We start from the raw sequence: 15081 nt of genomic DNA on the forward strand, positions 1-15081 counted from the left end.
CTGACACTGGGCAGTACGTTTCGCTCCAGAATGCCTTGATAGTCTTGAGATATCATTGTGCCCTGCACAGATTCAAGGCACCCTGTGCCAGATGCCGCAAAACATAACCGACCTTCCTCCATGTTTCACTGTAGGTATGGTGTTCACTTCTTTGAAAGCTTGATTTTTTTCATCTGTGAACATAGAGCTGATGTGACTTGCCAAAAAGCTCCAGTTTTGACTCATCTGTCCAAAGGACATTCTCCCAGAAGGATTGTGGCTTGTCAAAATGAATTTTAGCAAATTCCAGTCTGGCTTTTTTATGTTTTTCTTTCTAAATGTTCTTCTTCCATGGAGCCCACTTTTGCGTACCTTCACCTTGGAGTTTAGCTTGTATCTCTTTGGCAGTTATCCTTGGTTCTTTTTCTACCATTCGCACTTTCCTTCTGTTCAATCTGTTGTTGATTTTCCTCTTGCGGCCGCACCCAGGGAGGTTGGCTACAATTCCATGGACCTTAAACTTCCTAATAATATTTGCAACTGTTGTCACATGAACATCGAGCTGCTTGGAGATGGTCTTGTAGCCTTTACCTTTACCATGCTTGTCTATTATTTTCTTTCTGAGCTCCTCAGACATCTCTATCCTTTGCTTTCTCTGGTCCATGTTCAGTGTGGTGCACACAATGATACCAAACAGCACAGTGACTACGTTTCTCCGTTTAAATAGGCTGAATGACTGATTACAAGATTGGATACATATGTGATACAATTAAAGAAACTAATTAGTTTGAAATATCACTACAATCCAATTATGTATTATCTTTTCTAAGGGGTACCAACAAATGTGTCCATGCCATTTTAGAATATCTTTGTAGAATAAGCAATAATTCATCTCTTTCCACAGCTTTTTTTGCTTTATTCTATGACATACCAAAGGCATGCAAGTATACAATAGCTTTTAATTTCATCACTCTTCAGGAGGAATGAATCATTATTTCAATGAGCTGTAAGGGTACCAACAAATTTGAGCTTTATGTGTAAGCTGAGCTGTATGTGTATATATTTTTTAATATTTTAGGACATTACATCTTTTTCCAGATGGAAGCAGGACAAGTGAAGTGGGTGTGTGAAATCAGATATAACTTGTTGTTCTTAAATATTTTGCCAGCAAATACAGTTTATCAAACTGTGTTTACTGCTGTTCTATTTTTTTTCCGCTGTCCTTATCATGTGCATCTATTTTTACTCCTTGCTCCCAAGTTTCCATATCAGGTTGTAATATTAAACATTATGGGCCCGGTTTCACAGACACGTTTTAGCTAATTAGCTTATTAGCTTTGGCCATTCCGTAGTTAAATTTAGTCACTTTTATAAAAAAAATGCATCTTGACATAAAACAATGGTAAATTCAATTAAAACAGCTCAAACATTTATTTTAGTCTCGATCTAGCCTTAAAGTGATAGTTTTTCATTGTTTACTAACCCTCTTGTCATTTCAAACCTGTATGACTTTCTATCTTCTGCAGAGCACAAAACAAGATATTATGAAGAATGTTGTTAACTGGCACCCATTCACTGTCCATACAATAGAAGTGAAAGGGTGCCGGCGCTGTTCGGTTACCAACTTTCTTCAAAATATCTTCTTTTGTGTTCTGCGGAAGAAAGAAGGTCATACAGATTTGGAATGACAAGAGGGTGAGTAAATGATGACAGATTTATACAGGCTTATACAAAAATAATGATACTTCAAGAATTTCACACACACACGAACACAAGATCCGTGGCCTTTTGTTCGGGGATGGATAATGGGTAGACTCTTCCATGGGGCACTTGCTCACCCTCCTTGACGTCGATCGCACAATCCCATGGCCAGTGAGGATTATTGGGTCGCCCGGACTTGACAGAAGACATCTTTAAAATAATGATAACATTCAGGAATGGTGACGGATAAGTTCTTTGTGGAACTTTTTATGGAGGTTGCACAGAATGGGTATCTTGGCTGGTTCCTTACGTTTCATGGAGGTCAGCAGAGGGAAGCAAAGAGGAAAGCAGTCATCTCCCCATCTCAAGATCTCTCCAGTGCACCACAAGATTTCCGGCTGATGTTTGTTAAGCCACGGGCGACCTAAGATGATATTCACGGTGGCCTGCTCCAGCACGAGTAATGAGATGGTCTCTAGATGACACACTCCGGTTTGGATTTGAACGGGTTGGGTTTGAATACTGATCTTTCGATGGCTGAGTGGTTTTCCTAAGATAGTTTGGGCTTCATAACGTAGGGAGAGCACATTTTTCTTGATTCAGAGCTGGCGGCAGAGGACGCCGGAGATTAAGTTTCCAGCGGACACAAAGTCGATGAGGGCTGTCAATGGGAGAGAGATATCAGTGGTGGACTGGAAAACCTGAATATGTAAAGGCTTTTGAGACACGGAAACATTCTGGATGCTACTCACCAAGGAGTGTGGCGGGTGAATTGGGCACGTTGACAGCAAATGGCCCGAAGCGCCACAATACAAATATAGACCCTTGGTCATTCTCCTCTGCCGCTATGTAGGGGGTGGGCATGTTCCACCCAGTTCCATAGGCATATTGGGAGCAGGAGCAGTATGTCCTGGAGCAGGCATACTGTACACCGGCGGGCGGAGTGACATAGGGAGTTGAGCGGCTCTTTTCAAAAATCATGTGGCTTGCCTGGTGTCTTAGCCTTAACCAACATTTGATCGTTAAAAAACATCACAATACATATGAATATTTCCGGTTGTCCTGGCCAATACACGCATGCAGTGCTATGTGCAAGCGTCACGACACTATTCAATGACAAACAACGTTTCTATGGTAACCTCTTGCGCCCGCAGCCCAGATGAAGCTACCCAGAGCACAAGGAGTTTAGAAGAGCGAGCGTCATAATTTCATTGAAAGTTACAGCTCTCTGTGGTGTATGATACAGAAGTCGTTGCCTCGTTATGTAATCAGATGTAAAAACTTAAAAACAAACCATGCAGCAAAGTATCCGGTGAGCAGATGTAAGCAAACTGCAACGTGTCAGTATGGATGTGTTGTGTTTAGCTCCTCATATCGGTGTAAGCAGTTTTTCTTGCATATGAACCATATGAAGTCCATAAATACAGCTGTCAAGGTTGACTGGAGTTTTAATGCCGGTATGTAAGTGTCTTGACCACATACGAACCATACTACAAAGCTATTAGCAAGACACTAGTTATGCCTGTGGACATGTTTACCTTACCGAAGGAAAAGAACAATTGATCCCCACAGGGACCATAAGTGAGACTGTGGTCTGTGGACATAAATCAAGTTATTATAATAATAATAAATAATAATGCATTTTATTTAATGGTGCCTTTCAAAACACCCAAGGTCACCTCACAAACAGGCAAAGAATAAAATAAAAGTACAAATCACTGCACGAGACAAAAAACACAACAAACACTCAGCATATACAGATAAAATGCAGTAAAGACTCAGTAGAGCATATTATAAAAAAGTAAGACGTGTTTTAAAAGTCTGCAAGCAATCGCTGTTTCAGCTATCCAAGGGAATGGAATTCCATAGGTGAGAGGTAGCATAGATAAAAGATCTCACACCCATGGTAGTAAGTCGAATCCGAGGTACCACAAGAGAAAGTGAAGATCTGAGAGCACGTGAAGCGGTGTAAACGTGAAGAAGTTTATTAAGATATTGGGGTGCAAGATTATGGAGTGCCGTGTAAGTAAGTAACAGAATCTTAAAATCGACTCGATACTTTACTGGAAGCCAATGCAATTGCTGGAGAACTGGAGAAATGTGCACAGTAGAAGGTGTTCTAGAAAGAACACGAGCTGCAGAATTCTGAACAAACTGGAGCTTATATAGAAATTTGGAGGGAACACCAGTGACAAGGGCATTACAATAGTCTATACTTGAGGTGACTAGTGCGTGAATAAGAACTCCTGTATTGTTGGTTAAGAGAGAAGAACGAAGTCGGTAAATATTACATAGGTGGAAATATGCAGTCCGCGTGATATTATTAATTTGAGTTTCAAAGGATAGTGTGCTATCCATGATAACACCCAAGCTTTTAACCTGTGAGCAAGGATGGATTGCATTATTGTCTAAGTGCAGGGAAAAATTATTAGATTTAGACAAAACAGATCTAGTACCAATTTCAGCTAGACAACTGGACAGAAATGGTGGAGGAAAAGAACCAGTGGGTTTAGGAGACCAAGAGGGAGTATATAAATAATGAACAAAAGTGGGCCCAAAACAGAACCCTGGGGAACACCAGTGTTGACTGTAGATTTTCTTGATCTGAAACTTTTTAATTGAACGAGCGGAGTGCGACCGGAAAGATATGACCTAAACCAAGACAGAGGAGTGCCAGTAATCCCAATAGAAGCTAACCTGTCAAGGACTATCTCATGAGAGATAGTATCAAAGACTGTGCTCAAGTCAAGAAGGACAAGAATAGTTAATAACGCAGAGTCAGCTGCCAGCAACAGATCATTGGTAATTCTAACAAGAGCAGTCTCAGTACTGTGGTGGGGACGAAAACCAGATTAGAATGGTTCAAACAACTTATTATTGGAAAGGTGTTCATGAATTTGAATTGTAAGAAGCTTTTCCACGATCTTAGAGATAAACGGTAGATTTGAGATCAGACAGAAATTATTAAGGTTAGAAGGATCAGCCCCTGGTTTCTTAAGTATATGAGTAATAACAGCAGATGTAAGAGATGAGGGTACAAAACCAGAAACAAGTGAAGAGTGGACAATTTTAGTAAGCAATGACGATAGGGCTGGTAAACAAACTTTTACTAAAGTTGGTAGGGGGTCAAGCTGAAAGGTCAAAGATTTAGATTTACTTATCAAACACATTATCTCTGTAGTAGTTGGTAGTGTAAAGGTAGAGAGAAAAGAGTGAGGAGGTGGATGAGAGATAAATTGTCAGGACCCATGGTTGGGAGTACTAATGAGTAATTGCTGATGAATATTTCTAACCTTATACTCAAAAAAGGTCATAAAGCGATCACATAGATCAGTGGAATACACATCAGTAGTATTGAAGTCATTGAAAGATGTTATATATATATATATATATAAAATAGTAGTTTTGCAGTGGCTCTTTTGCAAAAATGAATGAACCAAAACTGGAAAAATGTCTCTTTGGTTAATTTTTTATATATATATATATATATATATATATATATATATAGTTACCCCCCCTTCGCCCACCTGGAAAATCACTTGGCCTACCTTTCATCTCATATCTGGAGCCGGGCCTGGTTCACATACGAGACCAGATGCTGACTGAAGGGAGGTGAATGGCTTTTATGCTAGGAGCGTGATGAGGGTGGTGATGAGCGGCAGGTGAAAGTGATTAGAATTCCGGGCATTTTGAGGCACGAGAGCAAAGACCACAGTGGTCTTCTGAAGTATCTGCTGAAGATGTTTTTGGCCTCATTCCCTTGAGTGTTCTCTGCTGGACAGCAGTTGTTTGTTAACCTCCTCAACATTTCTAAGACCCAACAGAGCTGTCTGTGTGCCGCTGTCTTTTGTTATCCTCCCACACAGAGGTCTCAGAATGGCCCTGTCTCACCAGCGCCACTCACTGGTACAGACACTGTTCCTTAGTTCCAATGTCTGAGTCATCACACTGCAATGGTGATGCCATTTCTTAAAATTCAGTAACATTTTATTTCATTGTATTATCTTTTGACCTTCTCAGGTTATTTTATTTGCATTTTATTTATTATCATATTTATTTATATATTTTTTGTCTTGGCAATGATTGTGTACTTACAATGATGCAGAGCTTTATCCATTCCTGTAGTTCATCAGTGGTTGACTTCTTGAAATACATGCCTCTAGAATATTTCAATTGTGGAATTCAATATTTGCATAATGACCACTTAAATGTGTATTTGCTTGTTGTCCCTGGCAACTAATCTACTGTGTTAGTTCTCGGACTTGTCAAGCAATATCTCATATCCGTTTATTACTTATTTAAAGGAACCGTTTACCCCAAAATGAAATACTGTCTTCACTTACTCACCCTCAAGTTGTTGTAAATCTGTATAAATGTCTTTGTTCTGATGAACACAGAGAAAGATTTTTGGACGAATGCTTGTAACCAAACAGTTCTTGGGTACTACTCATAGTAGGAAAATGCTTTATAAATTTCTTTGTTCTGTTGAACACAAAAGAAGATATTTTAAAGAATGTAGGAAAGTAAACAGCCTTTCCTACTACGGTAGTCAATGGTGGCCAAGAACCTTACCCCCTAATCAGTGTGAGATTTGTAGGAATCTGAAGGTCTGCATTTGGTAAAAATTAGTTAATAAAATATTTCAAATTCACATTTTATGTCCAGTTTTTTTCTCATGTGGCAAGTAGCCCTGTAATAAGCAGGATAATGTACAGGCAGCCGGCTGTTATCGCGAAATTGGCCCCTTCAGTGTGATACAAGACCCTCCGCTTCGCGTATTGGGTCCTGATCACACTATCGGGGCTTATTTCTGCAATAACAACCGGCTGCCCGTACATTATCCCTTACATAATATTGATGAAAGGCTGTCCTATCCTCAAACATTGTTATTAAAGTCCCATCTATTTGTGTCTTTGACACCCCAACTGCACTGTTGTAAAATCGCAAGAAACAACAAAGAAATCTCAGATATTTTCCATTTAAGTAAACTGATCGATGTATATGAGGTTTGTGGAGATAAACACAGATAAAGTGGATGAGTAGATCAGCTGGCTCTGGTTACACATGTGTTTTTGTGTGAGAGAGAAAAGCCAGCTGATCTTATCAACTGTTTGTGAAATAACAGTGGTATCAGTTGGTCACTAATGGTGGGACAATAGATCAGTGTATGGCATAATGTGATTCAAGTGATGTAATCCAACAACAGCATGTGCAATGTTAAAAATGCATTAAACAGGCATTTTCGAAGGAGTATTTCAAGAGTAAGCATAAGAACATTTTAAAAAGCTTTAATACATACAGTAAATTCAATTTAAATCCTACAGTAACAAACAAATGAATGAGTCACCTTTATCCCATCTCGTGAAATCACCTTGTGAATTAAGGTTACTTAAGAAGACAAATCCTTTTATCATTTGAACATTTTATTGATGTTAGTGTGACATGTCCGGCTTTTACAACATTTTGTTACCTTAAAATAAAAGTGTTGTGTTTACTTCTAAGACCCAAATGTTTGTAAATGTCCTTGCTGAAAATTTCCTCAATAAATCTTCAATATGTGATTGCGTCCTAAGATCATAATATTATCAAGCAAATCAGAACACAGCGCAACCAAGTAGCTTTTGCATCCAGATAACTGATCCGATCGCTTTTCATGAAAAGTATATAAATGAAGAGTTTGGTTCCAAAATTAGTTTTTTTTATTGTGCATTCCAGTTAATATCAATCAAACTGTAGTTGGTTTGTTTTGATTTAAGCCATAATAACAAAAAAATACAGCTAACTAACATAATAAAACACAATAGAAACATGATAACATAATAAAAAAAGATTTTTGAAAAGTTATCTCGTTTTGGAACCAAACTCTTCATATACTGTATATATATTATGCCAATTGTAGTTGGACATCAGATGTGTAGGAAAGAGGATGGACCATTATGGCCATGGGCGGAGTTTGCATAATATTGTATAACATTGTCATATGAATACATATGTGATGACTACTTTGGGTTTAGGGTTAGGGTTTGCCTATCTCAGGATCTTCTGAACACAAATCCATATACCCACATTGTCTTTTTAATGGATATGTGGACTACATCCAAATATATATTCTCTTCTAATGCCAAGCGTAAATTGCCTATTTTAAAGGCCCAATTTTATTCTGCAATCTAATAATGGCTACAGGCTTGTATATGGGCTAAATTTAGAGGTACGGTGCAAGTACTATCAATCTTAATGTAAAACCTTTGCATCTATGAGAGGTCCTCCCTAATATATTGTCTAGGTGTATGTGCTCTACTCTGTAGCATACAGCAGAAACCCACTAAATGTGTTATAATGATGCTGATCATCACACAGCCAGCAGCCAGGCTGGAGACTGACGGTAATGTGGTCCCCTACGTGGAGCTCCGCGAGTAAAACAACAGTGGCCTGGTCTTCCTGGTCTTGATCGTATTTCTCTCTGAGTGCTGCAAGGGCCACACCGTTCTGCCTGATACTGACGCAGATGGCCAGAGGTGCACCTGGTGACCCCGCGTCACTGAACACGGTTAATGCCAGATTGTACACGCCCGATCTTGTCACAGTGAACACACCAGTGGTGGAATTATAGGCTTCTCCAATGTTGATAAAGATACTCTGATAGGTCACATTTACAGCTGCTTTCACTGGACCAACACATCGTCGCTTGTCAGCTAGACCCACAGAAAATGCCACTCGATTCTCTAAACAGTGATAAAGAACATGTATGAAGCACATAACACAAAATCAGTGTGATTGTACATTGACATAGAATAGATAGTTATGCTTGTTAAGTTGACAACAAAACATGACTAAATAACCCTGCTGGGAAAAAAAACAATAGAAACCCAATAGAAACATCACAGAAATTCTAATGGTTTGCATTAAAATACCATTATTAACCATGACCTTTTTCCTTTAAAACCATTACAAAAGTCATTTTTGTAGTTTGTTTTGGGCATTAGTTCAATGGGATTTAATGGTGTTCTGCTGGTTCCCATCTGCCAGATAACATTTCACCAATAGACCCCAACACAGTATAGACACCATAACAGTTTCTATTAAAACCAGTACAATTCCCATAACCACACAATCCATAATATTTCCTATTGTGTTTTGTGCAGGTTTTTAAATAAGATATTTTTGTGATAATGTATGACTTTATCATTCAGTTTGTGCATTTTGTGCGTTATATTTTATTTTTATTTTGTCAGAACATTCTGGGATGATGTCAAAAGCTTGGTGTTGGTTTAGATGTTTGTACCTCTGATGTTTCTGAGTGTGGTCTGTGCTCTTGCCAGCGAATCCTCCAGCGAATTCAGACTGGTGTTTAAATATTGTTCTAACTCCCATTTTTTCTTCAGCATCAAACAACAGCTGCACGAGTCCTGGTCAGCCAGACATGCTAGTGGGAGAGTATTAAGGATATAAGTCTATGTCTATATTTCTCTCTGTCAGTCCATCCAGCTATTTAAAGATGTCATCAGGGCACTTGTCTTACGGTTGATGACATCTGGAGCAGGAGTTTCTCCCGGTGCGTCCCATGGGAATATTCGTTGCTGCTGCGAAAGCACCAGAGCAGCACAACAACACCTAGATGTGATTCAGTTGGTAACAAAGAGTAATAACACTGACACTATCACTCTAAAAAGTGCTGGGTTGCTTTTTATGCACAACTAAATCCTGTAGAAATTTCCAGTCATGGCTGGCTAAAGATAACCCAGCATTGGGTGATTTTAACCCAGCAGTGTGTTCTGTCCAATATTTACTCAGCATTGGTCAATAACAACCCAGAACTTTTTTAGAGTGTTGTGGCAATTGAGATGACAGTTATACCAATATACCACCAATTAAAATGTTCTTGATCAGAGAATAACATTTGGATTGATGGCGTCCTGTAAATTATGGGACTAAATTGATACAATTATTGCTCAAATATAAACAAATTAACAATATTTGCATTCCTAAATACTTAAGCTAATTGGTGGTAAAAAACGGAAATTATAAATAAAATGCATATGTGATTATAAATGAAAAATGATAATAATAAATAACTTATATAATAAATTATTAAAAAGCAATCAAAAGTTTCATTTTTGCTAAAACGTGCTTTTATTTCATTAATAATAAATAAATTATATAATAAATGATAATAATAAACAATCCTGACATTTGTTTTTGTTGATTTAATTAAAACCAGATTTTTCTATAGCTTCCATGAGTGTTAAAAAAACAGTAGTCAAATAACTAGACTAAACTCTGCAATGAATAGTAAATTGTTCCTAATAAAAACGTGAAAAAAGTTCAAATGAAACAAACAAAATCCTCTAATCCAAAACCACAAAACAAACAAACAAAATAATTGAACTGCAATGACAATTTGTGTACCGTAGAGACCTTTTCTCACCTTTCATGTCTCACGCTGCTTCTGCTCTGCCTTGTTGTGTCAGTGGGAGCAAATCAAAACCAGAGCCTGTATTCTACTTTATAGCCTGACAGCACTCCACCGTCTTCTGTGTTCAGTTGCAGAGGGAGATTCAGGTGTGTGACTGTAGCTTTGTAAAATGGAGCTTTTAAGAGTTTGATTTAAAAGGCTTGTATAAAAGCCCTCGGTCAAAACATCTACAAATGAGGAAATTTACCTCAGGTGCACTGAAACACAAAACCCCACAGAGCTTTACACTAGTGCTCAATACAACAACACAATGACATGCATCAAAGCCGAGAAATGAAATGTGATGAATTTGACCGCACAATCTGAAAGGAGAAAACTGCTATCTTTTCCAGGCAATCTAACAGTTTTCCCACTAAAGGATATCGACTCTTATTGATTTAGGCCACAAGCAATCTATTCATAAGAACACACCACACCTATGTTCACAATAAAACACAATGCAGTTCAAAATGATGCAAAGCATCACGTAACATGTTGTAATATAAGTATTCCCACAAGCCATTTTCTTAGTTCAGACTGTATTTGAGTCGACACCAGTGATAAAAATCACAAAGACTATACAATAACACTCAGAAAGTGCAAAAGATATTAACTCCTGCAGAGAGAAAGAAAGAGACAGAGAGAAAGAGTCTTTTGAGATTTAATCTTTGTTTTCTTTTTGGTACTTTAATATTTAATTATATTAATTTTAATAAAATAAAATAAATTAAGGCATGTATGCTTGCTACCAAATTCAATATGTGATGAGAGACTAGTGCAATCTCTCAAAGAAAAGTCATTTTCTACAAGGAAAGCTGTTCTGTGGGTTCAACGTTATTAGAAGAGTTTTTTTCTCTTTACATGTAGCTAAATAGCAGTTTTGGGGAAGCTATTTTAAAACTTTTTAAACTACATTCTACACATATTTTATTGATGTTAAACTACAGTCATGCTACCAATTAAAGGTCCAAATGAAATTTAGCGGCATCTAATTGCAACCAATGGTTGTGAATTGCAACCAATGGCTCACTCCACCCCTTTCAAAGCACTATGGAGGTTGACACAGAACAAAGATGTCATCACGTTTTCGCTTCATTGCTGAAGGAGATAACTTATTTACAAAACGCGCTCTGTAGAGCAGTTTGTCCATTTAGGAACAACATAGTGAATTCCATGCAAGGGGACCTGCGGTGAATGTAGATAGAAATAGCTCATTCTAAGGTAATAAAAACATAACGCTTCATTATGTAAGGTCTTTATACACCTCTGAAGACACATTTATGTATTATATTGCATTTCTGTCAATAGATCGTCCAAAAAATTACACACCGGAGCTTTTAAGCTACACTACAGACTACTAAGAAATGACAGCTAACTACACTGAAGCTATAAGGTGCAATAACTTATAAATACCTGGTCATATATTTTACTAATTACTATTAGATTTATTGTATTTTTTCTGGTAGAAGATGAGGGGTGTGAATGACTGATCTCAGAGTAACTTGATTAAACTATCATAAATATAAAATAAAAAATAAATAATGACTAGTAGCATTTACCTTAAAATTGTCACTTATTGCATAAATTAGCTAATTTCTGGAAAGCTGCACTGTTTTCAACAGCGGGTATACTGCCACACTACTGAAAATGAAGTTAATAGCCTGACTACTTACTCCCCAATAGGGCATAACATAGGTATTGCCAGACAGACAGAAAGCTACATGTTAGAACAAACATTGCCTTTTTGATGGTAAACATTGAGACATAGAGTGCATTATAAATATAAATCAATTATACAATATTTGTAAAGCTACGTGTTTGAGCTTGATGTTCATGCAGTGTTGTAGCAAGGGATTTGTTTTGCATGCAAGCCAGTTGCTAACAGAAACCAGCAAGACTTCGCACATTATGTCATATACATAATGCATTTGTCTCATTTCAGTTATTTCTCTCTCATTCATTCTCTTTGACTTTGTCGTCAAAGGTGTCTTGGCCTTTGTATGCCGAGACGTATCCACTGGTATCAGGGATATCCTCCCTCCCTGCACGGCCTTTTCCTTTTCCTGATCCGTCAAAGCGTTCCTTATGAGAGCCAGTGTACTTACTGCTGTCTGTTAACCTGTCCACAGCAGCTGCTTTTGCCACTTTCTGTGGAGAGAAAGAGATGAGTAGGGGATTGGGGGGTCTGTTTAAAAAACTGTTTTGATTGGTTGGAACTCACAGTGACACCTATGTTGGCGGGTCCTTGTCCGGCAATGAGACCGTAGAGAAGCTGTACTGCCTCCTCCTGGCTTTTCCCTTTAAAACGTTTGGGAGCCAGTTCAGACATGGCTTGAGTGAACTGCTCAAATGTAATGACACGTGCTGTCTTTGCCCTAAAACACATAGAGACATGTGTCACATGTTTTAATGCAAGATTTACAGGATAATATTTTTAGAATAGCAATTTGTTGAAAGACAAACCGAAGAGTGAAATGTAGAGACTGGTTAATACCACATATATAAAAACTTTAACAAGTTTTCTTTTCTGCATTTTCCTGTATTTTTCCTTTACTTATACAGTATTATACCTTGAAATGTATATGAATTATTACTTGCTCATTGTTGCAGGTGGTATATAGGCCCATTCACACTTATAACAATTGAAAGCCTCAAAGTTCCCTTTCTGTCGGTCTCTCGACGTTGTGTCGAGCCGACAGATGGGGTTCTTCCCTGAGAACCAATCGCTTCCGACTTCTTAGAAAAGGCCAATGAAAATTGGCGAATGAAATTTGCATGCCGGACTCCGCCCCCGGATATCCGGGTAAAAGGGAGACGGCGTGCCTCATTCATTCACCTTTTGTTCTTCGGAGCCTTCGCTCATGATCAATAGACTTCGCTACAAGTAGCAACTACAAGACTGCCGGTTCTACGACGTGGTGCAGCGGACTGTCCCTTCCTGCGGCGACTTCCCCTGGGCTTCTCGGCGGTTCCAGAAGTGTTCTAGTTTTTTTTCTAAAAGAGCAAATTTCTCCAGCGTGACATGTCACACACTCATCGAGGAGTGGGACGGACACGATGTCTGCTTCCAGTACGCTGGGGCAGATGTTGTAGATACGTCCTGCCCGCACTGCGGGTGGTTGATGATTCAGACGTTGCGTCACGGGTGGCTGTGTTCCCACAGGACTCAGCCACCACCTCGTCTGCTTGCCGTTCCGTGATGGCAGGACTACGGCCCTGCCGCCCGCTACGGAGAGCAGCGAGGGTGATATGAGGATTACTGTGCGCGCTAATCCATCAGCCACTGGCTCGCGGACCGTTCGCACCTTGTCTCGCTCGTCTGACCGTTCCCCATGAGACGGTCCCACCGTCTTGTTCCTCAACCACATATCGGACACGGTACGTGATGATGAGATGTCTGTTGCAGCATTGGAGGGTGACTTACTGGCATCAGACTCCGACGATTCCTTGAAGCTCCCTCCCTCGGGGGGTCGAGCTCAGGAAGAAGCGGACATCGAAATGTCAGCCATGCTTTCCCGGGCCGCCGGCATTGGGTTGCGGTGCACTGCACTGCCTCTCCCAACGCTCGCGGCTGGATACACGGTTCCTCGGGGCTTGAGAGCGGCTCCAAGCTGCACTCGCCCCCAGTGCCGTGGTCCCCCGGAAGTGCATGAGGAACCTAGTACGACCTGGAACGCTCCCCTTCGGCGTGTACACGTCAACTAGTTCCATCGCCCTTTCTTTGCTCGATGGTGGGGCAGCTAGAGGATACGTCGATGTCCTCCAGGGGCTCGACCTAGACTCCCGTCCAAAGCACGTAGGCTTTTCGGCATCTGAGGTGTCGAGAGCTTACTCTGCTGCGGGCCAAGCTGTCCCCTCTCTCCACGCTATGGCCATCCACGCTATGGTCCATCAGGCCAATGCGCAGAGAGAGCTCCACAAGGGTAAGACCGACCCAGCGCTTATGCAGGAACTCCGCACCGTCACCGACCTCGCTCTACGGGTGACCAAGGTGGTCGGGCGATGTCCACACTTGTGGTCCAGGAGAGACACCTCTGGCTGAACCTTGCACACAGGGCCGGCCCTAGCATTTTGGGGGCCCTAAACTGATTTCAAAATGAGGCCCCCCATCATCTAATGTACACAACATACTAACCTTACACAGATATCACACTGACAATCTGACAATGTCAAATTAACAACACAATATAATCCCTTTACAGCTTTCCTGTAGCTCAGTGGTTAGAGCATGGTTCTAGCAATGCTGAGATCATGGGTTCGATCCCAGGGATTGCACATACACAGAACGTATAGTACAATTCAATTAATGTAAGTGAGAATGCTCTGCACAGAGGATGGGAGGCGATGACGAGGGAGAATAGAGACATGAGAGTAAGCGTTCTTCAGGTCGATTGCCATGAATCCATCTCTGACATCTGATAGATGCCAGGATGCGCTTCTGCGTGAGCATCCTGAGACGGCAGCTTGATAGGTGCCTGTTCAGGGTACGCAGATCTAGCGACCCCCGCTTTTTTGGGGACGATGAAGTACGGGCTGTAAAACCCGTTGAACATCTCGGCTAGAGGGACGAGCAGATCGCTTCCTCACCAGAGGGGTGGCGACCTCGGCCCGAAGCACGGGAGCATCCTTGCCTCTGCTGAGGTTGAGAGGATGCCCCGAAACTTGGGCGGGTCCTGGGGAGTTGGATCGCGTAGCCGAGACGGACCGTATCCCGTAGTCACCGTGACGGTTTGGGAAGCTCTTGTCAGGCTCCCAGGGACCGAGACAGGGAGGCTAGGGTACGTTCTGCTTCATCGACCTCCCGGGGGTAGGTTCGATGGCTCGGGGGGGGGCCCCGGAGAGGAGATCGGCTCTGCGGTTTTACCTGCCTGGCAATGATGTAGCACAACGCACCATCGAATGAGAGTGCTTAGGCTGATGATTATCCTCGACATTGGGTCTTGCCGCAA

The 15081-nt window shown here is 40.7% G+C and overlaps 2 protein-coding genes across 2 annotated transcripts in view; both read right to left on the bottom strand.

Annotated features, from left to right (window-relative positions):
• Positions 1-6947: 6947 nt before the first annotated feature.
• LOC130551328 (uncharacterized) lies at positions 6948-10654 on the bottom strand. The gene is made up of 3 exons (XM_057328902.1): positions 10106-10654; positions 8963-9260; positions 6948-8402 (listed from the first exon to the last, which is right to left on the bottom strand). Exons 2-3 carry the CDS (start codon positions 9063-9065, stop codon positions 7975-7977), a joined length of 531 nt encoding a protein of 176 aa, XP_057184885.1. The 5' UTR covers positions 9066-9260; positions 10106-10654; the 3' UTR covers positions 6948-7974.
• A 181-nt stretch (positions 10655-10835) lies between these two features.
• tppp2 (tubulin polymerization-promoting protein family member 2) overlaps positions 10836-15081 on the bottom strand; it is a 10219-nt gene continuing 5973 nt past the window's right edge. Inside the window, exons 3-4 of the mRNA XM_057328898.1 lie at positions 12354-12507; positions 10836-12280 (exon numbers count right to left, since the gene is read on the bottom strand). Of these exons, the coding sequence (XP_057184881.1) occupies positions 12086-12280; positions 12354-12507 (349 nt within the window). The 3' untranslated portion in view covers positions 10836-12085. The remainder of the gene's footprint in view (positions 12281-12353; positions 12508-15081) is intronic.

The sequence above is a fragment of the Triplophysa rosa genome, linkage group LG2 (genome assembly GCF_024868665.1).
Source record: "Triplophysa rosa linkage group LG2, Trosa_1v2, whole genome shotgun sequence".
Taxonomy (NCBI): domain Eukaryota; kingdom Metazoa; phylum Chordata; class Actinopteri; order Cypriniformes; family Nemacheilidae; genus Triplophysa; species Triplophysa rosa.

Bases quoted from the DNA above. Each gene is read 5' to 3' on its own strand.
- LOC130551328 (XM_057328902.1), bottom strand. From the start codon at position 9,065: ATGCTGAAGAAAAAATGGGAGTTAGAACAATATTTAAACACCAGTCTG. The intron at 8,403-8,962 runs GTACAAACATCT...ATCACTGTTTAG, and splicing joins CACACTCAGAAACATCAGAG to AGAATCGAGTGGCATTTTCT.